The 24059-nt window shown below is 41.6% G+C and overlaps 1 protein-coding gene across 1 annotated transcript in view; it reads left to right on the top strand.

The window, feature by feature from the left end:
* Positions 1-14314: 14314 nt before the first annotated feature.
* LOC120019557 (protein lin-28 homolog A-like) overlaps positions 14315-24059 on the top strand; it is a 34091-nt gene continuing 24346 nt past the window's right edge. The window contains exons 1-2 of the mRNA XM_038962859.1: positions 14315-14324; positions 14971-15161. Coding sequence (XP_038818787.1) covers positions 14315-14324; positions 14971-15161 — 201 coding nt within the window. The remainder of the gene's footprint in view (positions 14325-14970; positions 15162-24059) is intronic.

Here is a 24059-nt window from a genome sequence, read left to right as displayed (position 1 = left end):
TAACAGTCAGTATCTGGTGTGGCCACCAGCTGCATTAAGTACTGCAGTGCATCTCCTCCTCAAGGACTGCACCAGATTTGCCCGTTCTTGCTGTGAGATGTTACCCCACTCTTCCACCAAGGCACCTGCAAGTTCCCGGACATTTCTGTGGGGAATGGCCCTAGCCCTCACCCTCCGATCCAACAGGTCCCAAACGTGCTCAATGGGATTGAGATCCGAGCTCTTCACTGGCCATGGCAGAACACTGACATTCCTGTCTTGCAGGAAATCACGCACAGAACGAGCAGTATGGCTGGTGGCATTGTCATGCTGGAGGGTCATGTCAGGATGAGCCTGCAGGAAGGGTACCACATGATGGAGGAGGATGTCTTCCGTGTAACGCACAGCGTTGAGATTGCCTGCAAAGACGACAAGCTCTGTCCGATGATGCTGTGACACCCCACCCCAGACCATGACAGACCCTCCACCTCCAAATCGATCCCGCTCCAGAATACAGGCCTTGGTGTAACACTCATTCTTTTAACGATAAATGCGAATCCAACCATCACCCCTGGTGTGACAAAACCGCGACTCGTCAGTGAAGAGCAGTTTTTTGCCAGTCCTGTCTGTTCCAGCGACGAAGGGTTTGTACCCACCGTTGTTGCCGGTGATGTCTGGTGAGGACCTGCATTACAACAGGCCTACAAGCCCTTAGTCCAGCCTCTCTCAGCCTATTGCGCACAGTCTGAGCACTGATGGAGGGATTGTGCGTTCCTGGTGTAACTCCGGCAGTTGTTGTTGCCATCCTGTACCTGTCCCGCAAGTGTGATGTTCAGATGTACCAATCCTGTGCAGGTGTTGTTACACCTGGTCTGCCACTGTGAGGATGATCAGCTGTTCATCCTGTCTTAGGCGTCTCACAGTACGGACATTGCAATTTATTGCCCTGGCCACATCTGCAGTCCTCATGCCTCCTTGTAGCATGCCTAAGGCACGTTCACACAGATGAGCAGGGACCCTGGGCATCTTTCTTTTGGTGTTTTTCAGAGTCAGTAGAAAGGCCTCTTTAGTGTCCTAAGTTTTCATAACTGTGACCTTAATTGCCCACCGTCTGTAAGATGTTAGTGTCTTAACAACCGTTCCACAGGTGCATGTTCATTAATTGTTTATGGTTCATTGAACAAGCATGGGAAACAGTGTTTAAACCCTTTACAATGAAGATCTGTGAAGTTATTTGGATTTTTACGAATTATCTTTGAAAGACAGGGTCCTGAAAAAGGAACGTGAGTTTATGTGCTGATCAAATTCCCAGCTGTGTTAAGTGATTATTCTTAAAGGTATATTTACATTTTTAGAGGGTCTACTCAAAAATAGTTTTTGCTCTTGTTGCCTCTGAAGAAAATAGCATAAAATAACTTTGAAAATGTATTATTTCTGGTTTTATTTTGGTCTATCCATCAGTTGTCAGTGCATCAGTTCTGATTTGTTTTCAAATGCAGGTGCTCCATATACTGGGGAGGTAAAGTAGAGGTGTAGGTATCATTCTAAGAAAGTGGAGAGAGAGACAGCTTGAAAGAGATGTGGTTCTGGGGGGAGGGGGGGAGGATTATGATTAAATCACATACATTTACAATGTTTATCAAAGAGCTTAGAGTGAACCCCAATTGATAGTTTGCTCCAGAACGAATCAGTTGGGCATTTGATTTCCATTTGGTAGGCCCGTTTTTTCACTGGACCTGCTATGTGCGCACGCTCTTGCACAGATTTTAAATGGGTGTAATAATAAAGACCACAGGCCGTTCATGAGTTTCAAGTCCGGAGAAGCTTACAATTTATCCTACCATTTCTACCCATCTGCGTGCCAGTTATGAATATTTATATATGCACATTTCCATGAAACAGTTTCATTCAATAATAAAGTTTTAGTTTCTTAAACTCATTGTTACATGGTTAATCATAAAAATCTGCAGTAAAACTATACAAATCTAAAAGTAAAAATTCAACTATAGCTAGAGCACTAGCCTCTGCCATATGGACACATTGATGCACTGTGATCCATTGGCAGTTAAAGAAATTAGAACATAGAACTCAGAGATAGCCTATAGGCCAATGCAACAGTAGGTCTATAACTTCCATCATCAACTAAGTAAAATACATAACGTTCGTTAGCTAACACCGTACACATTTTGGGCAACTGCGTCATTCAAACGAGGCTGCAATGAAAACTAATGGGACTGTAGTGACTGTGTTGGCATCAAAATCCAGGGTGTGAACTAAGTTTCTATTCGGCGTTGATTGACATGGTAATTGACCAATAGTATTTGAGAAAAGTCGAAAAATCGGACCCCTCTGATGCTGTATGTCAAAGTGTGATGTGTCACGAACGTAATGTTATGCAACTCATTCTGTGCCGTACAGTCTCTTTCCGCCAGGTGTAGCGCCTCTCTCGCAGATTAAAAACAAGAAATGATCAATGGTGAGTGTAAAGTTAATTACTCGTTAATTACTCATCAATAGTTAATTCAATCAATTGTAAAAATACATTTAAAATTGCGTCATCACTGCGAGCCATCATGACTCCATGACAGCCGCAGTTTACTTGTGAAGGTAAATTTAGAGTCGCCCTAAAAACCCTATTCAAATTCGACACAAACCTTCAAATAGGTATGTAATGAGACATTATATAAACTCTTTATAGTGTTTTATTTACATTTTAGAGGTGATAAGTTGGACAAATCGGGTGAAAAAAGCAGTTTCCCCACACGACATATCTCCCCCTTTCACTATCACTCTGTAGCTTTCGCCTCCCAGCCCTCCATTTTTAAAAAGACCAGGCGGAGCTCCATTGCCTTCTTCAATCATGCAGAGACGGGCAGCATGAAGATCTCATCATTGATTTTGCTGGAAAGGGGAGAAATTGTGCTTTACAATGGTATTCATAATGCATTTGACCTGGAAGTAATACATTTTTGGGGCGCTAAAATAAGGTCAAGTGTACGGAACAGAGCGATGTACAAAAGTTTATTAGCTAACGTTAGGCCTAAAGCTGACAAAATAAAAACAGTTGAAAATATCCTTATGAAAATTCTGTTTAATTCAAACACATCCATATCTCTTCTACACTTGTCTGCTTCCCTTTCTATCTGTCTTCACTTGAGCTACTGCTAGTGAAGTTGTACATTGTATCAAAGTATCACAGAGTTCGGCCCGAAGCAGTCACTAACGAACTTGCAACATTGTATCAACTAGCCTATTCCGGGCCTTCAAAGTTTCTTGCGTCATTGAGCTCGGGACAGAAAGCGGTTTTGTATGACGTTTCTACTCGATACAGTATAAGGGCTTATCAGATCATGATATTTTGCTCTTTCACACCCAGGCTTGGTGATTATCGAGGCAGGGAGTGTTGGAAAGACTTTTCAAATAGTATCATTCACAATGAATAGCCTTCATTACTCAGAACAAGAATAGACTGACGAGTTTCAGAAGAAAGTGCTTTGTTTCTGGCCATTTTGAGCCTGTAATCGAACCCACAAATGCTGATGCTCCAGATACTCAACTAGTCTAAAGAAGGCCAGTTTTATTGCTTCTTTATTAATCAGAATAACAGTTTTCAGCTGTGAAAACATAATTGCAAAAGGGTTTTCTAATGATCAATTAGCCTTTTAAAATGATAAACTTGGATTAGATAACACAACGTGTCATTGTAACACAGGAGTGATGGTTGCTGATAATAGGCCTCTGTACGCCTATGTAGATATTCCATAAAGAAACTGCCGTTTCCAGCTACAATAGTCATTTACAACATTAACAATGTCTACACTGTATTTCTGACCAATTTGATGTTATTTTAATGGACAAAAAATGTTATTTTCTTTCAAAAACAAGGACATTCCTAAGTGACCCCAAACATTTGAACGGTAGTGTACTGTAAATTTAACTGAGATTAAACCGTCTTTCAGTCTCGATCAAATAAATTATCAATATTTCAATATTTTATTTGGACGGGCAAGGAGGTACAGTAGGGGGGGTCACGGGCCTCCCATAACGCCAGCCCTGGTTTATGTACGTATGTAATGCAAAAACACAATATGCTACTGAAAAAACTGTTGGTGACTAAATCTGGCGAGAACTAGGACCATGGAAAAAACAGCTAGCTGGAGCTTGTCTGAGCGGTTGGCTGGATATGCCCTCACCGCTACATACTTAATGCTGATTGGTTTTGGTTCTGCCCACTATAGTGCTGTCCAGTCAGAACATGATGTTGCAATGCATAACAATACTCCAGAGCTAGCAATTAGCTAAGAGCTAGCAAACATCCCCGCAAACTTCTTACTTATAAAGATACATTACATGGTAAAATAACCAACACTCACTTAGATTACACCCATTATGTAGCATTTCCAACACTCACTTGTCAATGGACGCACAACACTTCAGTTAGGAAACAGCATGTCAAAAGTCTGTCAGCAACACAACACTTCAGTTAGGAAACAGCATGTCAAAAGTCTGTCAGCAACACAACACTTCAGTTAGGAAACAGCATGTCAAAAGTCTGTCAGCAACACAACACTTCAGTTAGGAAACAGCATGTCTAAAGTCTGTCAGCAACACAACACTTCAGTTAGGAAACAGCATGTCAAAAGTCTGTCAGCAACACAACACTTGCTTCTTCTCAAGACAGCAGATGCTATGCCCTGATGTGAAGTGGAAGGAGGCTGAGCCCTTGAGTGTGTCCAAGTGCGCTGATTGGTTGTAATGAGTGGAAGCTTGAAGGGTGATTGACAGGGCTGCAGGCCAATCAGGTTGAAAGGGATGGCTTTTTTTTACAGCAGCCCCTGGATTTCTGGTGTAAATCCACCCATCTTTAAGGCCTCAGTGGGGGGTTTAGTCCTGAAAGGGCCTAGTCCTACCTGGCAGGTAAGAGAGGCAGAGCAGTGAAGGGACCAGACCAGGTGGGGTCCAGTCCTACTGTGAATCTGGCCGAACTAGAGGGGCAGCTGATTACTAAGGTCTCTTTAGAGGACCATGGGGGTCAGGAGAATGCCGGCTCAAGGGCATGCAATGGGCATAGGGGCCGCCCCAAGCAGTCCTTGGCCGCCCCATGGAATGCCACAAGGATGGGGGAGGATCCTCTAACTCAGCTGGTACAGGGCCGCTGAAAGCTGGCCACAGATGGAGGTGGCTTGCCTAATGCGGAGTAGAAATGTGGCAGGCCGGCCACAACTGTTGTTGGCAGCTCACTGGCTGCTGTTGGGGTTGGTGACTCTCTCACCACTGCTGAATGCGATGGTTCCCATGGTGGACAGGTTGGGACTGCTGTACGAGGCTCATCAGGGATCTGAGAGCGGGGCCGGCTGGGCCCCAGAGACGTGCAAGTGCCGGAGGGTCTTCCATTGCAGGAGGCAGGCGGCCCCCCAGAACTGGAGACAGCAGGCCCCCCGGGTCAGAGAACGGGGTCTGAGAGCCTAGCAGGGCAGGAAACTAGGGCCCCGACAGGGCAGGGGACTTGGAACCTACTACTAAGATTGAGGAGTGCAAGCCAGGTATGGCGGGAGGCTGCAAACCTAGCTGAGCAGGGAACTTGTAGCCTAACACTAGGACAGGCGACTTGGTGCTACCAGAGGCTGGAGGCTGCAAACTGGCTAGGGGCAGGGACTGCAGACCTAGACGAGCAGCTCGCTCTGAGCCTAGCTGAACAGGAGATCCAGGGCCTGGAACTAGTGCAGGAGGTTTGGAGTGTAACACTAAAGGAGCTGACTGCTTACCAACTGAGGCTGTGGGCTGCTGACCAACTGAGGGCAGAGGCTGCAGATCTAGTAATGTTCTCAAGAGGGGATATGCATCTTTCAAATGATTTGCCATGGATATTTGCCAAATGAAGGACTGCAACAGGTCTTTCTCGTCAATATCACTGTTCACCGTTTACTCCTGTTTCAACAGGGTGTTATTCCCTTTATAATGGGAGTTGAGACATACAGTTAACAGCATTAGAAATTCACACTATAGCAGTAAGCAACAAAAAACAACTAAATAGACGAGACGCATCTGTTATTCCAAAACTGCAGCTCGTGATTGGAACATGTTCTTGTCTGTATGTCTAAAACTGTACATGTCAACATGTTTACACAGGGCACAGCCGTAAAAGAGATCTAGGTCTCAGTCTGTTTTCCCTGTTAAAATAAAGATAAAAAAAAAAAAAAAAAAAAACATTTCCCTACTTTAATCAACCAGCCCATTTTGAATTTGTGATAAAGCTGTCGTGATTTGGCAAGGAATTTAACTTGTCTACAGTTTTGTTTGTGTGCCCCATCAGTTAGATACGTTTCTATAGGCAGTCATTTCTGTAGGCCTAATGGGAGCTTGAGTGCGTAGCACGCATGTGTGTATAGGGAGCGGTTTGAATGAAATTCAATGAGAGACATGTAATGGCGGGAAAAGAGAACGCAGGGAGAAGAACTGTGATCACTTGGCTAGGTTACTTTTTGTTGTAAGACGCTAATGCATATAACAAGTGGAAAGGAACACTAGAGCCAACGTGAATTAACTGTTGTCTTTGGGACAAAATTTCCCCTGCCTGTTTGGGCAGATTCCAGATTCCTAAGCTTACTGTGTGACTGTGGTAGAACTTCATTGCCCCCTAGTGGTCAAAGCACGCTATATGATTTCACGTGGAATTTGATGAAATTCTCAAATAGTTTTAATGGAAAACCGATAAAAAATAAGGCTGTTTAAACATGAAAGAAAATGTTAATTTGTCACATCCCTACAGGACAGTCATTTTTGCTCAGACTATTGTGTTCTAGAATTGCATTCTTATATGGACTTTAAATTAGCCCGAACCCGACCTAGACCTCAAAAGAGTCGTAAGTGAAAAAAATCTGTAAGGAAACCTCAAGAATGTGTGTTTCAATGACTGTGTTTTTGTATGTTGATTGTTTTTAGTCTGCATTCTGCACTCACGGCCTATTTGTATTGGAGCACGCAGGATGAAGTACCCTCACTTACATGTTAATTAGACTTTGGAGCAGTGACTTTGAGTTGGAAGTCTCTTTAAACAATTACCCCAGTAAATCTTGAATCCTTATCTCTGACCTGCTAGCACACTAAGATTTTGTGTGACACGGGAGTCATTTATTGTATGGGTATCAATTGCTCGTTGGCCTGCATGTTGACAATTTTGAGGTGTCAGGAGCTGGGATTTCAGTTCTGACAAGGATTTGTTTCAATGTTGCTTGAGAATTCCCTATAGAGATACCGCACCGCAGATATTGAAGCAGGACTTTCCTCTCACACAGTCACGCAGAGTATCTGCACATGTGCACGGGTGCGCGTCACGCTGCCACAACGTGGTAGCTACGGGACCAAAACAGCACAGACGTTTAGTCTCATGCTTCAACGCTTTTACGTTCTGAACACAAGGCTCATGTTACGTGTGCGAGCGTTGCAAAATAAATGTACACATACATGTTATTCAGTCATTGCATCCAAACTGCTTGCGAGCGTCTGCGTAGCCAGGTGCTAAAATAGAACTTAGTTCTATTTGTGATGCATGACACTCTGCAGGTCCTGCCTCTCCCATCTCCTCACTGGTTTTTAGGAGCATATACCCATGTGGGTGATTGAAAGGTCCACACTCCAGTCCAGTTGGTGATGGAAATGCACCTTAAAGTTGGTTGCCAACCACCATATAAAGTCCAAAGAAGAAGCCTGAAGGAGGAGAGATTACTAGAAACAAACTTGGGTTTAACCTTTTATCTGTGGATTAAATGTCGCAGTAGAGGACCTTGTGCATTTCAGGTAAAATAACAACCCAATGTTTATATCCCAGGACAAATGAGCTAGCAACAGCAAGCTAGCTAGCTAAATTGCCATGAATGTTTAATGCTTTTCGGGCCTGTCCCCAAGTTGGTTCAGAGTTCGTTTTTTATATTTCAACCTGTGTGTCCTGGTCGTGTCTGGTGTGGATGGACAAAATCAACATGTGCATGATGGTGCAAGCAGACTCAAGCCGCATCTGGTCGAGCCAGCATGTAAATGGTTGCGGAAATTGACGCATCGCTGTGTTTACTTTGTGCATGCAACGTCTACCTTTAAACAAATAAAAATATTTGATGACTGGACCGTTCATAAAGCCTCCATAAGTACTACATAGATGTTTATTACATCTTTCAAGCAAATTCATACATAAAGGGTGATATAAAGGTCCTCACATCTAGTGCTTTGACAAATGCTTTGCCATTGATATAATGGGATAGATTTTGGACACTGGCCAGCCGGGCTAGACCACCATTTTTACTAGTCCGGGTGCAAAACCTGTGCCACCCCATATTTGAAAAGGCAACGTTTCTCTAGCAGGCGATATCATAATTGAGCAATATAGGCTATAGCCTAATTATGATTACTGATTATAACAATATAAACAATATGGAAAATGTCAATTCATTAAATGGGTATCAATTTGCGTAAACCGTTCTGCATGTCCCTCCATTCCAAGCTCTACATTACCCTCTCTTTTTTCGTAACAAAATAGTAGAAGTCTATGTGTTATCTAAAACCAACCACAGTAGCATATTGCAAATGTTTTGAGAAATCAACATTAATTAGGCTACTGTTTTTCTTTCGTCCTCATAAATATGAGGTAGTGTAAAATAATAGAAAACATAACGCTCATTTATTTATTAGGCCCACTACAAAATATTTGTAAGACTATGGACCACTCTTACACTGTCTGTCAGCAATCTGTTTTTCCTTGGTGACAAATCCAGACAAACCTATGGTCCGCTTATGTTACACTGTCATTATAAAATATTCAGCCGTGGAAAATCTGCGTATATCCGCGCGGTGAATAATCTACCACCAACTGGCCGATAAACATAATGACTTTGTAAATATGCCGGTAATGGTAGTCGATTTGCATGCTTGAACTTTTCGGCTGTATCCAGTGCGCGTGTGACTTTGACAGTTTCATTAGGTCACACTTACAATAAAATCAAGTGGACATGACATTCGATCAGAACGACGGGTTCATTTGTTGGTTATCTCCACCCACAGCAGCAGGTCTGAGAACAGAGAAGGACGAGGATAACAATGGCTCTACCGTGGCTCACAGGTTAGTGAAGGATCTTTCAGACTATACATTTGTAGAACAATGCTTGGCTAGATGTCTCCGCAGTATAAGGAAGGATTGCATGGTGACAACAACACCTGTTCACCGCAGCAACAGTTGGGTGTAGTCTATTATCAGACTCTCAATGCTGTCGATATTGCCACCATTCGGAAATTGCGTTCCATTCCATCGTCCTCTTTTACAATAAGTTCGCCTATAGGTTACTTCACATTGTATTTATTGTTTAAGGGAACTAGAAAACAGGATACATTATTGGGTAGGCCTATATCAGATAGTTTATGTATTAGGCCTATATTTTCAAATCAAACTATGTTCCGGTTCAACCCAGTTTAAAAAACAATATATATATATTCATTCGGCGTATTTGTTAGGTTCCTGAGTGAATGAACAAATATTAAGATTAAACAAGACAACATAATTTAGCCCATTTCTAAGCAAACGCGACCATAGAAAAAAACATCTTAATAAATGACATTTTCCCACTAAAATGACGAGAATTCGTGAAGAAACAAGGCGCTATTCTTAGTTGTCCTCCTATGCTGGTTGTTGGTGTATTGTTTGGCTTTGTGAGCAACTTGCGTGTTTATTGCCGGAGCAGAGAGAAGCGCATCTCGCTCACGCTACCCTCTGACGTCACTGATGTGTCATTCGATATTTGTAGGCTTTGTGTTCACATTTTGTGTTCAAATGTTTCTATTTTTAAAACCAAAAAGCAGCATATGTCGTTGAATAAAAAACATTAAATCAACAAATCAGATCAACGGAAAATGTATCGTTTTAGTTCATACCACTTTCTAGAATGGATTTGTCAATGTGGTTTTTCAGATATCTCTTGAAAACATTTTGGGCGTTAGCCATATTTATCTGTTAAATCCTTTGAATAAGTATCCTTATTTGTTTATTATGTAGGCCTACGTCGATTTGAATTGTTGATGCCTACAATTTAATCATTTATTCAAAGATCATTTGCTTAAATTATAGTCTTAAACCCCATTACAGGAAATAGTTAGGCTACATTTGATTGCATTTCAAATAAATGACTCTTATCAGAACGAAAAGTGCTTTTAAAACCATTTTATTTAGTCTAAATAGCCAGGGTTGCCTTGTTGGTATGCTCAAACAAAGACACCCACATGTCCATCTATGGGCATTAAACAATCCTTATCCTTAAAATGTTCGTTAATTATAAATGTCTCTTAACGAAGTAAATAATAAAGTAACTTTCTTTCGCGAAATCAAGTAAAAATGTGCATACAATTGATTTCAATGTTTCCCTAGTAGACACAAGTAAAGTACACCGTGGTTGAAATAAACTCCTGGTTAAGCTGGTTTGTTCTAAACACGTTAAATTAATAAATAAGCATAAAACATGTACCTGTTTGCTTGTAAAATGCTGTTAGACTCCCCAACACACATGTCCTTTCCAACAGCATGGCCTGGCCTGACCCATGGCTATGTCAACAATGTTTCGTTTTTCCTAGCAGTGGATATAAAAAAAAAAGAGGGATTGCTGGCTGGAATGCACGAGTTAAAACGTCGAAATAAACCCCCCCGCACTAAAAGAAATGAGAGACGAACTGAATTAGCCCTTTGAACTCTATTGACAGAAATGCAGGGTAGAGAGGAGGCAAACTTCCTTTCGGGAGCTTGGTTCGTGAGATGTGGGGGGTTGGGTGACGTTGGCTAGGGTGAAGGAGTCCACCAAATCTGTGGTTGGGGATGTTGCTATTGAAAAAGCTCTGGAATCTCGATTTGGAATTGTTTAACGTCTGTGAAAGTGGCATTAAGCTGTATTATTGTGAGGATCTGATCACGTTTGATCAGTTGGTTTGGTTTTAGGCTAATCAATAATTGAGATGACATTCTTATTTTCCAATTGACTTAATTAGTTTAGTCACTTATTAATCACTGCATGTGTTTATGTTCATAGGCCTTTATTATGAGGTTGGAATCAGAATCAACTTTATTCGCCAATAACATTTACACGTAGCCTACTAGGAATTTGATCTGGCGAAATTGTGCTGACAACAATAAGAATATACAGACAGAATATAGACAAAACCGACAGAATCTACAGATTACGTTTCGACTTTTTTTATACAGCATCAACGCTTTTATAATTTTGGCCTTAGCAGAGAATGTGAACCATACAGAATCAGAATGTTATTATTTTAGCCTTCAAAGAATAGCCTAAAATACATTGCCAGTAGTCCTAATAGCCTACGCTTGTGGATGATTACTGCATTTCAAAGGAGGATTTACCCCAGTGTTTTACCCTAAAGGCTCAGACGTTTCTGTTTCCATCTACATGGGCCGGCACCCGTGGCTCAGCGTGCCACGGCTCCGGCGGACCTCCTCTAACTTTCAGCTACCATTTACATCACAATGGCCAACTGTGAACTTTAACACCTCACAAATCAACAGTCTTGAATGATGCAGGGGTGTTGATTCTGATCGCCACATGTCTTTCGTGTCACACTCCTGATGGAAACACGATTACACTATAGCTTACTTAATATAAAACACTGGCGGCCCACTGGTGTGGGGTTAAGTCTCATTGGAAAAGCACCAAACATAGCTCTGTTCGGTCAGAAAAAAGCCCTTCCCAGGATATGAGTGAGTCGATAACATCTGACACCGTTGACCGGCCCTGTGACCCAAACCATCATTTTTGTGGCCACTGTGGAGCCCTCCTCACCGCATCTTCAAAACAGAGAATTTGCGCGGGGGTTGGGCAGGGCCGGTCTTTGTTGGAGGTATGAGGTAAACTCATGAATTCCGGAGGGTGGGCTCTTTGGTGTTGCTTTGCTGCTGGGTGGGTGGGTGGGGGTGGGTTGTTGTTGATTCATTCCTTCCCAACGTGTTTTTCCCCTTTGACAGTTTTGCGACTGGATGTTGACAAAGAGCTGATACATTGATAGTTCGTGTGCGATACATCAGACTCATGTTTCCAGCCATACTCTCGTAGGCATAACCTACTGCGCATAGCCGCGGGAACTCGTTTGGGGGTAGGGGTGCTGCGATTTTCTTTTGTTTTGCTGAAGAGGTCTATATTGGTCAGCTAATACAGGACTAGTAAAGGCCCAGCGCACCCCTCCCAGTACCCCTCTTTTTAAAACTAAATGTATTGGAGTGTTTACCAGTATTTGTAACTTGAGTCTGATAATTATCTGTACAAAACAGTTATTATGATAATACTTGTGGAATATACAAAAAACTTGCTTGATATATGTTTTCTAGTTTCTTGAAATACTTTGCAAATTGAACTTATTTCTATGTGGAAACTGAAATGGTCTTTTCATTCCTTTCCATTTCAGTTGACATTCTTATCCAGAGCAATTTACAGTAATGAGTACATGCATTTTCATACTTTTTCATACTGGTCCCAGTGGGAATTGAAACCACATCACATCATCACAACCCACTTGATGTCTCAATGTACTCAATTACTGTATTGTGTGCATTGTTTTTCTTCAGGGTGGTAGAACGTCTACAGGTACAAACCTAGATGAGCCTCGAATACAGTAATGCACATTTACATGTAAGGATGGTAAATTAATACTGCACAAAAAGTGGTTGTTATCCATGTAATTTGATAAAGGAAAACATTTCATTTGGTGTGGATGTTTTGTCTTTGCCCATAACTTCCACTGTTCCCGGTAGGCCATCATTGTAAATAGGAATGTGTTGTTAACTGACTTGCCTAGCTAAAATGAAGGTTAAATGAAAATGACAATCAAAGAGAAAGGGACAGGGCAACAACTCTTACAATTCCAACTATTGATTTCTGAAAGATACTGTTCTTAATTAAACTACCTTTTTTGGTAAAGCAGAGATGTTTTGCCTGCCCTACAGATGTACAGAAGTCTACATCGGTCCACTAATACTAGTAAAGGCCCAGTGCACTACTTTTGTGATTTAAAAAAATCTTAAATTATATATATATTTTTCCCGATTTTCAGCACCCTCAACACCCCTGGTTCCTGCAGCTATGTTTATGCGGATGTTGTCCATTGTTTGATTTGTCCTGAAGGACCACACATGCTACCCACCCTTCAGTTTTATCAATGGAAATCTTGACAGCGTATCAGGCCTTTATAACCATACGTGTACCACTTAAAGTTAACCAAATAAATCTGCTAGATTTGTAATTGAAGTCATAGCCTAAACCTACTAGTTTGTGCAAGAGAAGGAGGAATATGGGGCTGGTCATGTGAACATGAACTCAATGTAGGCGTAAATACGTTTTCATCAAATGCATATGGAAAATTCTATTTACTCAAAGGTTAATGAATACAATCTTTAGGTTATTATTTGGCGATATGTTTAACGAATGAATTGACAATTTTAGTAAATGCAGCAATGAATTATGTTCAACAAACAATTGTAATCTATAAATTCAAATAAACCCCTCAATTCCCAATCTCATAATGATTAGGGCTATTTTACCACATGTGACCCACCGAATCGAGCTCAGAAACGTAGGAAAAAGAAAGTAATATAGTCCTATAAAAGAAGCAGAATAACAGATTTAATATTTACTGCACCAGATGTTTGTTTGCGTAAATCTTTTTTTTCAGTCTTTATATTTCCAATGTAGTGCATTTAGCTGCTGTTAATCAAATATGACATTTTAGAAATGGTTGATTTGGCTATTAAAATTGGCATTGAGGAGTTGAAAACAAGGCTGACCATTGCAAAGTGGACTACCTACTGCCATTCACACGACTCTCAACCGAAGTTGTAAAATGTTTCTGTAAGATAATGGGTATGTGACCGTGTCCATCCTTTTATAAAAGTGTGTTATTGTGAGGACACAACTGACCACTGGGACCTTATAATCGGTTCCGAGTCCGTTTCCCTCGCTGCACTCTCCTCCCCTCCCCGCACTCCCTTCCCTGGATCCGTACTGAAATTAGCAGCAAGAAAGCATGTCATTGACAAAGTCACGTGTCCAGAGGCACAGCCAGCAATGCGAGCGGATGAGAAAAGGAACGAGCGAGTGCAAGCGCTCGAAGTGGATTGAGTGTGGACGGGATTGAAGGAGAGACATGACAAAATATCAAGAGGGAAAGCACGCACTACCATGCGAGCTAAATTTGTGACCGCTGGAATAGAGGATGTCGGATTAATGGTGACTATTATAACCCGTTTTCGCAGAGGAAGCTTTTCGATTGGGACTTTGGAAGAGAGGGTCCGCGGGGAAACATGGCCGAAGGTTATTCTGCAATTATTTTCTATTTTTTTTGCGCTTACTTTTTCTTCTGATGGTATTGAGGGAATCTGCGAAGGACTATTGTTATAGATCCTATATGTTATGTACCGCCCACGATTATTTCCATGTGAAAATATGCCTTGGGATCTTGTTGGAGCAGTTTGTCAACGGTAAAGAGCGTATTCTGCCCAACTGGGGCTTGCATGGTGAACCATGTGTGTAGCCTACACCTGCCCTTTGAGTTTCATACAATGCTGGTTAAGCATGGTAGATGCACGCAAATATGCTCCAGAATAAAACATTTTTTTTTTAAACGTTGAGCATGCATTTGCAAAGGCAAAGCGACCAATTGCAAATCGCTGACCGTTGTGTAGTTAGAAATCCCCACAAGTAGCCTATTTTACCCAGCTTTGCGTTTATGTTCGAAACATTCTACCATGCGGGGAGAATTCGAGTAAAGACGAACCTCACACATCGTCCAGTGATGGGGATTTTCAACAAACCGGGCTCCATAAAAGTTGTTTATGGGCAACTACTAGGCCTACTATACGCGCGCACGACTATAGGGAAAATAGCCTACTTGGGCGCCTTCTACACCTGTTTATCAATACATACTATATTTAGCTAACTACTTTCATTTGACTTTTAGGAGGGGCGGTTAAAGGTGGCGCAGAATACACCGCCAAATCAGCGGAGCAGGAAGAGCGGATTCTGCCCCAGCCTCTGTCGGGAGCAGGCCACTGCAAGTGGTTCAATGTTCGAATGGGGTTCGGATTTATATCAATGACCAGCAGCGAGGGGAGCCCCCTAGACCTCCCTCTGGACGTATTTGTCCACCAAGTAAGTTCCGCCGAACGAGAGAAATCTTCCACGTTGATGTTGTGCTGCTATGAGCTTGGGTTGTGGGCATTGGGCATCTCCCTCTTTGGCGCAATCCTCCATCCCATAGACTACGTTATAGCCTAATGATAAGTAATGTTTCAATAGGCTAGGTCAAGCAGCACAGGCCTATCCTTTCTAAAAGAGTAATTACTGGATTTTAATTCTACAAATTCGTTTTATTAACCTGTGTCCATGCGTGGCAATAACGACACGTGTTAATGCGAAATAGTGACACATTCTTTGGCCAGTGTTGGTTGCAACATTTGTATCCCTTAATGATTGGTAGTTCAAGTGTGTTACTTTGAATCATCATGACGTTTCCCTAGCATGTATATGGCAAAACGTGCTGTGGGTTTCCTTAAAGTGACACGTTCCCTCGTTCACTTCCCCTTGAACTTCGTGGAGGGAGAACACCACTAGTATGACAGTTTGTCGTTTTGTCGTTTTTCTATTGCCTCGTGGACAGGGAGATTATGGTTGATGGCCCACCATATCGGAAAACGTGCTCAAATACTTTGAGTAAGTAGCCTACAAGAAAATATAAATAAACAGAATGGAACAGAAAGAAACATCACACTCAGTCTAGGAACAACGTGTTTTGTTTTTGTTGACAGTAAGTGCAAAACGCTGTCATTTGAGTACTCGTACAATTGCTTCGTCGAAAGTTATAACATAGATCATTTGGGTGTGTAGAGTTCATATTCTAATAACCTAGCCATATTTTCAGCTGATTCTGTTGCCGTTAAATAGCTTTTTTTTTTACCGTCCAATAAAGTCGCTTTTAAAGACTCGAGGAGAAACCAGAAGGGAGTAGTCATTTTCACCATCTTATTTTCCCACACGGTTTGGCGGTGGAGGTGCTGCTATTGTGGTCTCACGGGAAGTTATTTTATTGAACTGGGAGAGAACATTCTGGTTCAAAGATGTAGGCGCCTAGCACGGCCCCGACCCGAAGTCTTGAAAACATCTGTCAAACACGAGTGAGTAACAAGAGAGTTTACAGTGATGAATTGCGCAGCTTTAAGCTGCTATGCTTAAAGCTGTAGCTGCCACCATCGAGGTCTCGCGGTGAATTTGGGTGAACACGTTTCCTTGTTGTTGTTGTTGTTGTTGTTGTTGGCTACTTCCATCATCACTAGCTTTTTTCACGTGGCAGCAAAATATGCTATGAAAAAGGAACTCCCAAGTCTTAAAATGTATTTCACTATTTGCATACGGGTTAAATTATTGGTTCAACGATCAATTATTTCTATTGTCTCCCTAATAATATTCAAATGATTAGAGCGCCATGCTGGCATATCGTATTTTCTTTTCGTGTACTGTGTGTTCGTGTGTCCTGTTGATATTTCAGCAGAGAACATGTATGTTAAGAAACAACCGAAAGACATAACTTGCAGCGCAGTAGAAGACAACACACCACGTTGTTCATGCAGTGTACTATATCTTCCTTTGCAGAGGAAATCCAAATGAGCAGAATAGGTCGAGAATTTCGAATCAATCGTATTCATTAGTGGATACATCAGATGTACCTACTTTAGCCTTGCGAGCTTCCTCCTTGCCAAAGATGTGTGCTTAGAGAGAGAGAGCCCTGCTGAAGTCAAATAAACATTGTCTGGCATGCAGTTTCTTAGCCTGGGCCTGAGCACAGAAGTAAATAGAACATCATTGGGCTATTAATAGGCCTATGCATTATAGGCTCTTGTATCTCTATGGTACAGATTTAGATGTAGACATTTCTTTAAAACTTTCATGATCTAAATGTAGAGGAATACACACATTCATGACATAATAATAACTATTGTTCTAATGTTGATAAACCCCTACAGAATTATATTGGGCCCTTTCTTATAAACGTTCACGATTTTTGAAGAATAGGCTACTTATATTCATAAGATAGCAATACCAATCGTTGTGTTTATACGGACGCTCCATCCTGCAGAATTCTATTGTCTTTTGTTAGAAATGTGCATGGTCTCATAGTAATAGCAATCGTTATAACGCTGATAATGAGAATAATAATACGTGCTTTTCTTATAAATGTGTCTGATTTTCAATTTAGAGGAATACACGTGCTCATTCATAATGTGGGAATAACTGCTGTAATGATGTTGGTGATGATGACAGTGTAGTCTTTCAAATGTAAATCATCAGCTACCAATGAAATAGTCAATTCAGTAGGGATGTGCATCTTCCCTTTCAAGACGATTCAACACAACACACATCTAGATACATGGGCTCTGATACTATACACAGGAACGATCCGTTTTAGCTTGAAATGATTCGGTTCGATGCGATACTATTCGATGCTCTAACATTTGTTGCATAAACGCATACATTTTCCATTCAAAATTCATATCTGATGATGATGGAGCTCATGAGCTGGGCTTCTCTGAGCTGGATCGGTCTGAGCTGACTTCTGTCAGTAGATGTGTGTGTGTGTTTGTGTGTAAATTATGTGTATGTACAATGTAGGCGCCTGAGCTGAGCCATAAGAGAGGCATCTCCCACTATCAGATTAGGGGGTGCAATGTAGCCTGTTTTTTGTCTCCCCAATTTGTCTCTGAAATAACCATCACCCACAAATGAACTTGTCATTTTTGCAGATTAAGTGTTTGACTAGTCAATATATCAATATTTATATTTGTACAAATGTAGCTATGACATAGCCAATGAATATATAGCACAACTTTGGATTTCACCCTATCATTTGATTTTTACCATTTGGAAATTTTTACGTAGAGATCTTCCTTACTCCTCTTGCTTCGGCCACGCAGTGCGCCTCACAAAAGGGATTGCTCATTATGAAATGATCAACTTTACCGTGTATATCTAAAAATGACCATATACACGGATTTGTTTAAAGCAAAACTACCAAAACTGTTGGTGATGGTGAACCTGAACAATCAAAGTAAAATATATTATAAGCCCTGTTTAGCAGGTATTGTCAGATAAGTTGGGTCTCCGGTAGCTTACTTTTATTCCAGTAAAACACAATGTACAACACAGGTTATCACTCAACGATTAAAGCACAATTTCATGCAAGCCATTCATGCAAGCTGAAGGTGCCTCGCAGATGTGCACGGTCCAGAACAGGCCCCCTACCTCACTGTGGTCAGTGCACAAAACAACTATATTACTGAAAAGTTTATTGATGGGACAATTTTTCGTTTGAATGCATAAAAACCTATCTAAGTTTGGAATGTAACCTTGTGGTTGGGTTGATTGGGGGGCCATGTATGCTTGCTTTTCAGTTGCAGACATGCCTGATCAGTTATATGACGTAGCCTCAAAGGTTGGAGAGCTGACACACACACACATACTTACTTTCCTGTTATGGGGTATTTCTGTTGCTCGCTGCTTGGGAAGATTGTACCATTTGTAAATATTTTCTCCAAAGATAAAGACACTTTTTGTCCCAGAGAAAAATGAGCATTTGAGTGCAAGATTCAGATTGGGCTCCAGTTTGTGACAATGTGTGATAATTTTCTATGCATGCAGGAATTCTTGAGATAATGGGAGGGGGAGGGGGGAGGGGAGGAGAAAGAGAGAGAGAGAAAATAAATGAGAGCTAGAGACTAAAGAGGGAGGTTAGGAAAGAAGAGAGAGGACAGGGAAAGAGAGAATGGCGGAAGAGAGGCGATTGGGAGGACGGGAGTAAGAAAGGTAGTGAGAGGGAGAGAGAGGAGAGGTTACGCAGAAGAGGGAAAGAGGAGGGGTTTGGAGAAGCAAATGAGGCAGCGGGCAAGGGAAGGAAGAGTGGGGAGAGGGACGGAGGGGTGGGGAAAAAGAAAACAGGAGAGTGGTAGGAAATACATTTGTGATGGGGAAGTAGATTAGAAGAGGGATAAATTAGTGATGGGGAATTAGATTAGAAGAGGGAGGTAGGGAGGGAGAGGGAGAGCGATAGAGTAGTAGAGAGGAGGTAGAGAGTTAGAGGTAGAGAATAAGAAAGAGGCAAAGAGAGCGGGGGAGAGAGAGAAAGAGGAAAGAGAAGGATATAAAGAGGTAGAAAAGGAAGGAAAGCGAGAGGAGGTGTAGAGAGGTAGAGAAGAAGAAAGATAGGTACAGACGGGAAAAGAGAGAGAGGAACAAAAAGAGAGTAGGTAGAAAAGAATGAGCGATAAAGAGCTTGAGATAAGGAAAGATACAAAAAGGGAGAGGGGGAGAGAGAGAGGTATAGAGAAAGAGCGAGAGGGAGGTAGAGAAGAAAAAAGAGAGGGAGAGGTATAAACGAAGGAGACCGAGTATGTAGAGGGACAGAGAAAAAAAAAGAGAGGGAGAAAGAAAGAAATAATGAGCTGGTCCCATCTTGACCCCAGAGAAATCTTCCCGAGGGGGCCAGACATCAGGGGGGTTCCCGTCCGATCACTTCCAGTGTGTGTGTGTGCGTGCTTCTCCAAATGACCACTACTACTACCTTGTGCCAACGTCGCACCCGCACCATGACACATTTTTATTCCGTTTGTTTGTTTATTTCACCAGTGAGGATTTATGATGAATTACATTAATGCATTTCCTCTTTTGGAGATTAAATGTAGGACTATTCTGTGTGTGTGTTGCTTGAGCACCTCACATTTTCTCACTTGGATGTTTAGCTGGCACATCAATCAACCCATTGCTATTTACCCACAAGTCTCTTTTGTACCTGGTGTGTGTGTGTGTGTGTGTGTGTGTGTGTGTGTGTGTGTGTGTGTGTGTGTGTGTGTGTGTGTGTGTGTGTGTGTGTGTGTGTGTGTGTGTGTGTGTGTGTGTGTGTGTGTGTGTGTGTGTGTTTCTGTTTTTCGCCTGGGGGTGGATGTGGGGGTTTCCCCATCCTCAGGCATTTTTGTTTGTTTGTTGGAAGAACGTCTTTAAAAGATGACATTTGCTGTTCTCCCTCTGCTTGTGGTCTGAAAACATTAAACATTGTGTACTGCTGCACTGGCCCTATCCCTCCATCAGAAACCTCCAAGTGTGTGTGTGTGTGTGTGTGTGTGTGTGTGTGTTTGTTTGTTTGCACGAGTGGATGTATTTTTCAGTTGCTTTTTTATGTTCTTGCCAGCAGGTCCAGTCCGTAATAATATCTGAGCACTTGGAGATTTTTGGTTTTGTGTGTATGCATGCATGTGTATGTTGTGTGTTAAAGTGGGCCCCTAGTGAGATTTATTTTTAAATGTATTTTTATTGAAACTTTATTTAACTAGGCAAGTTAAGAACAAAGTCTTATTTACAATGACGGCCTACTTTAAAGCCCCCCTAGCCAAACCCTCCCCTATCCCGGACGATGCTGGGCCAATTGTGCGCTGCCCTATGGAACTCCCGATCGAGGCCGGTTGTGATACAGCATGGGTACGAACCCAGGTCTGTAGTGATGCCTCACAGGCCAGAGGTTGATGTCAATGGCATCGCCTTAGACCGCGATGCAGTGCCTTAGACCGCTGTGCCACTCGAGAGGCCATTGAGATGAACCTCTGGCCTGTGTCTCCATTTGGCATGCAAGCCCTACCCCTGCCCAGTCCCTGCCACAGACCCACCTCCCCATCTTTACTTCAATGCTTAAAAACTGCAGAAGAAGAAAGTGGAGCGGTCATGTGACTTCCCGTCCATATATGGGGAATGGGATTGGTCATTTGAAAGGTAGATTGTGTGAATTAAAGTAGAAGTGGTGCTAGAAATGTTTCTTTCCATTGACATGACAAACAGACACGTAGAATAGAACGATCCCACTTTTGGTGGGTGATCTGTTTTCTTGGTATTGTCTAGAGCAACAACGGGTTTGGTTTTGGCATTGCTTCTGAAGAAGCTTGGTGGATTTGAATGCATTTTTTATGTAACTGTTTTGTGTGTTTCTGTGAAGTTGTATGAAGTTTAGTGTCTTATTTCAGGGAAAACATTTTTGTTTTACTTGTTCAGTTTATTTGCTTCTAGATAAGGTCTGTTTTATTTCAGCTTTTATTTAGACAGTATGAAAGACTCTTTGTTCTCAATGACCTAAGACCCTGGATCAAAAACTCTTGGTTGATTTGTCATTGTCAAGTTGCATTTCCCTCAATGTTTTAATTATTCTAGTTTTTTTTTACTGTTGGTTGTTTTTGTTGATACATTTTTTAATGGAAAGAAAGTGGCACAACAAACTGTTAGTTACCTTAGTTAGCAAATAGCAACACAGTAGCAGATGGATCTTGTTTGTGACATTTTCCCATTTTTTAATGCCTGTCGTTTGTTTACAGGATAACATTATGATATAAGTTATTAGTAGCATGTATTTCTAATGAGTTTTGATCCTATATTTACTTGTTGTTGAACCTGAGTACGAAATGCTGTTTTAAAGCAACCAAATTAGCATTTAGCTAACATTTCACTAGCATTCACCTAGCATTTAGCTAGTATCTACCTAGTATTTACCTAGCATTGACCTAGTATTTACCTAGCATTTAGCTAGTATTTACCTAGCATTTAGCTAGTATTTACCTCGCATTTAACTAGTATTTACCTAGCATTTAGCTAGTATTTACCTAGCATTTAACTAGTATTTACCTAGCATTTAGCTAGTATTTAGCTAGCATTTAGCAAGCATTGACCACAAGTCTTTATGATTATGATCTCAACTCATCTGGAGGAAATAAGGCAGACTTGTTTCTTTTTGTAGAAATAGGAAAAATATGGAAACAAATGATAAGATAATTAATGATAAGATAATTAAACATAATCCACAACTTGTATAATTGTGTGTAGAAAGATCAAACCAGTAAATGTTCAATAGTTGGTCTGAAACTTCATTTGACAATAGGGAACTTGTTTCTAAAACCTAATTTTGATGGTAAGGAAATAGTAAACAATTTCAGTGTGGACCTCCGGACTTCGTTGAGGAACGAATGTGACCCCCCCCCTGGCAAAATTAGTTTGACACCCCTGGTCTAAAGTCTGTTTTATGAATCCAGCAGTAGGTTTAATTCTGGTTACTTCCAAGTTTAATTGTGAACATTGATCATCTTAGTTTATATACCGATGGCATTGAGCTTTGTTTTACGAAGACAAAGTGTAGTCAATGAAACAAAATATTGTCTGAATTTAAAGGAGAGCTACAGGTACCATGTTAGCAATACTTTTTTATTTTTTGAAGAATACGGTTTAGAAATATCTGAACTGCAGTTTGTATATGTACGTACACAAGGTAGCCAGGCCGGCGAATCGTTATGGAAGAGCAACCTTTTAGCGACAAACAATGTATAAAACCACATTTAATTGGTGTAATTGTATTCCTTTACTATTACAGATATATCTTTAGCTTGACATTTAGCATGATTCTGAATTGAAATGCCACTTGTATTAAATTTGATTTGTAGACACGTTTAGATCAGGGTCATGTTCATTGGGCACCGCATCGAAGAAAACTGACTGAAACACAGAACGACTACCTGGACTTGTCCAATATGAAACACTCATTTTAATTTTCTATTGCAAAACATTTTCTGTTGCATGCTATAATACACACACTCGTGTTTGCTTTTGTTAGAAGTGAGAAACAAAAAAAAAGATGTTTTTTCAGTGGTGTTAGGGATTCTATTTCTCCAGCTCCATCCATCCATCCTCCAGTTTTTGAACAGTGGGCGATTTACATGACAATTGAGAAGCCAAAACAAATGCAACTCTATTTTCAATGCTGACCATTGCTTTTTGCCGTTATTTTATGTCTCCTATTTTCAATGAAGTGAATTCAGATTTTCGCCCCACTACTACTACTACTGTGTTCTTTCTCCCCAGCCACCTAACCTAGGTTCATTTCCTTCCTTTCGATAAACCCTTAGCAGAATGATCTAGTGCCCACCAACCCCCTCTGATCAAACATTTGTCCGGTCCATAACCAGGGCTGTTGTTAGTTTGGGCAGAGGGGAAACGGGAACACTCTTTATTGTTTGATGGGGGGTTGGGTAGAGGTCAGGGGTTAGGGGCTGTAATGAAAACGTGCGGAGGAGGGCGAGGGGTGTCAGTGCAGTGAGCTTTTGGCTTTGTTGGTGGTTCGCTCTGGTGTTTTTTTCCCACCTCTTCTTCTTTGGTTTATATGCATCCTGTTGGGTCATATCCATCTGTGACGATCGGGGCCAGCTTTGTCCACTTAGCATTTCCTGTGTGTAAAAAGCTACTTAATGTCGTCACCCAGCTCCTAGCCCTCCTCCACCACACACACACACACACACACACACACACACACACACACACACACACACACACACACACACACACACACACACACACTGCTTCCACTATGCTGCTCCGCTCCGACCAGTAGCTCCATCCAATGATGAACACTCACACAGCCATGCGTCACCATGGTGAGACAAGAGGAGCAGGAGGTCTTCATATCCTCTTCTCTCACTCTCCTCTCGTTCCACTTCCTGGATCGATTGCTGTGACTGGTGATGACGATGATGAAGAGGAAAGGCTATTTTGATCCAGGCTGCTGGGTTCATTGATTGCGGCCTCCATCTCAGGTCACACACACGCACACACACACACACACACATTCTGAACGTAGGCTTATAAGCATAATAAGCACAAACACCTACAAATAATCAGGATTTGGTCTGAGTGTGTTTATCAGTGTGTGTATGATCTGTTGCAGAGTGATGTTTTCGTTGATTTATTTTTCATCATTCTTTTACCAGGTATGTTGGCAGAGAGCACAATCTCTTTTACAGAAACTTGGGGAGAAAGTTATTGGAGGGAAGAAGAGGACGATTTCATTTGAATGTGGAGCTGGCTATATTACACGGGTTGTTCTCAGGACAGACAGGCAATTGGGAGGAGTGTGGGGGATTGGTTGGCTGGTGTGCTCTCTGCCTCCCTCCCTGTCAGTGGGTCCTCTCTCTGTGGGGG

The sequence above is a fragment of the Salvelinus namaycush genome, chromosome 24 (genome assembly GCF_016432855.1).
Source record: "Salvelinus namaycush isolate Seneca chromosome 24, SaNama_1.0, whole genome shotgun sequence".
In the NCBI taxonomy this organism is placed as follows: Eukaryota; Metazoa; Chordata; class Actinopteri; order Salmoniformes; family Salmonidae; genus Salvelinus; species Salvelinus namaycush.
This window is presented reverse-complemented; position numbering and strand designations above follow the sequence as displayed.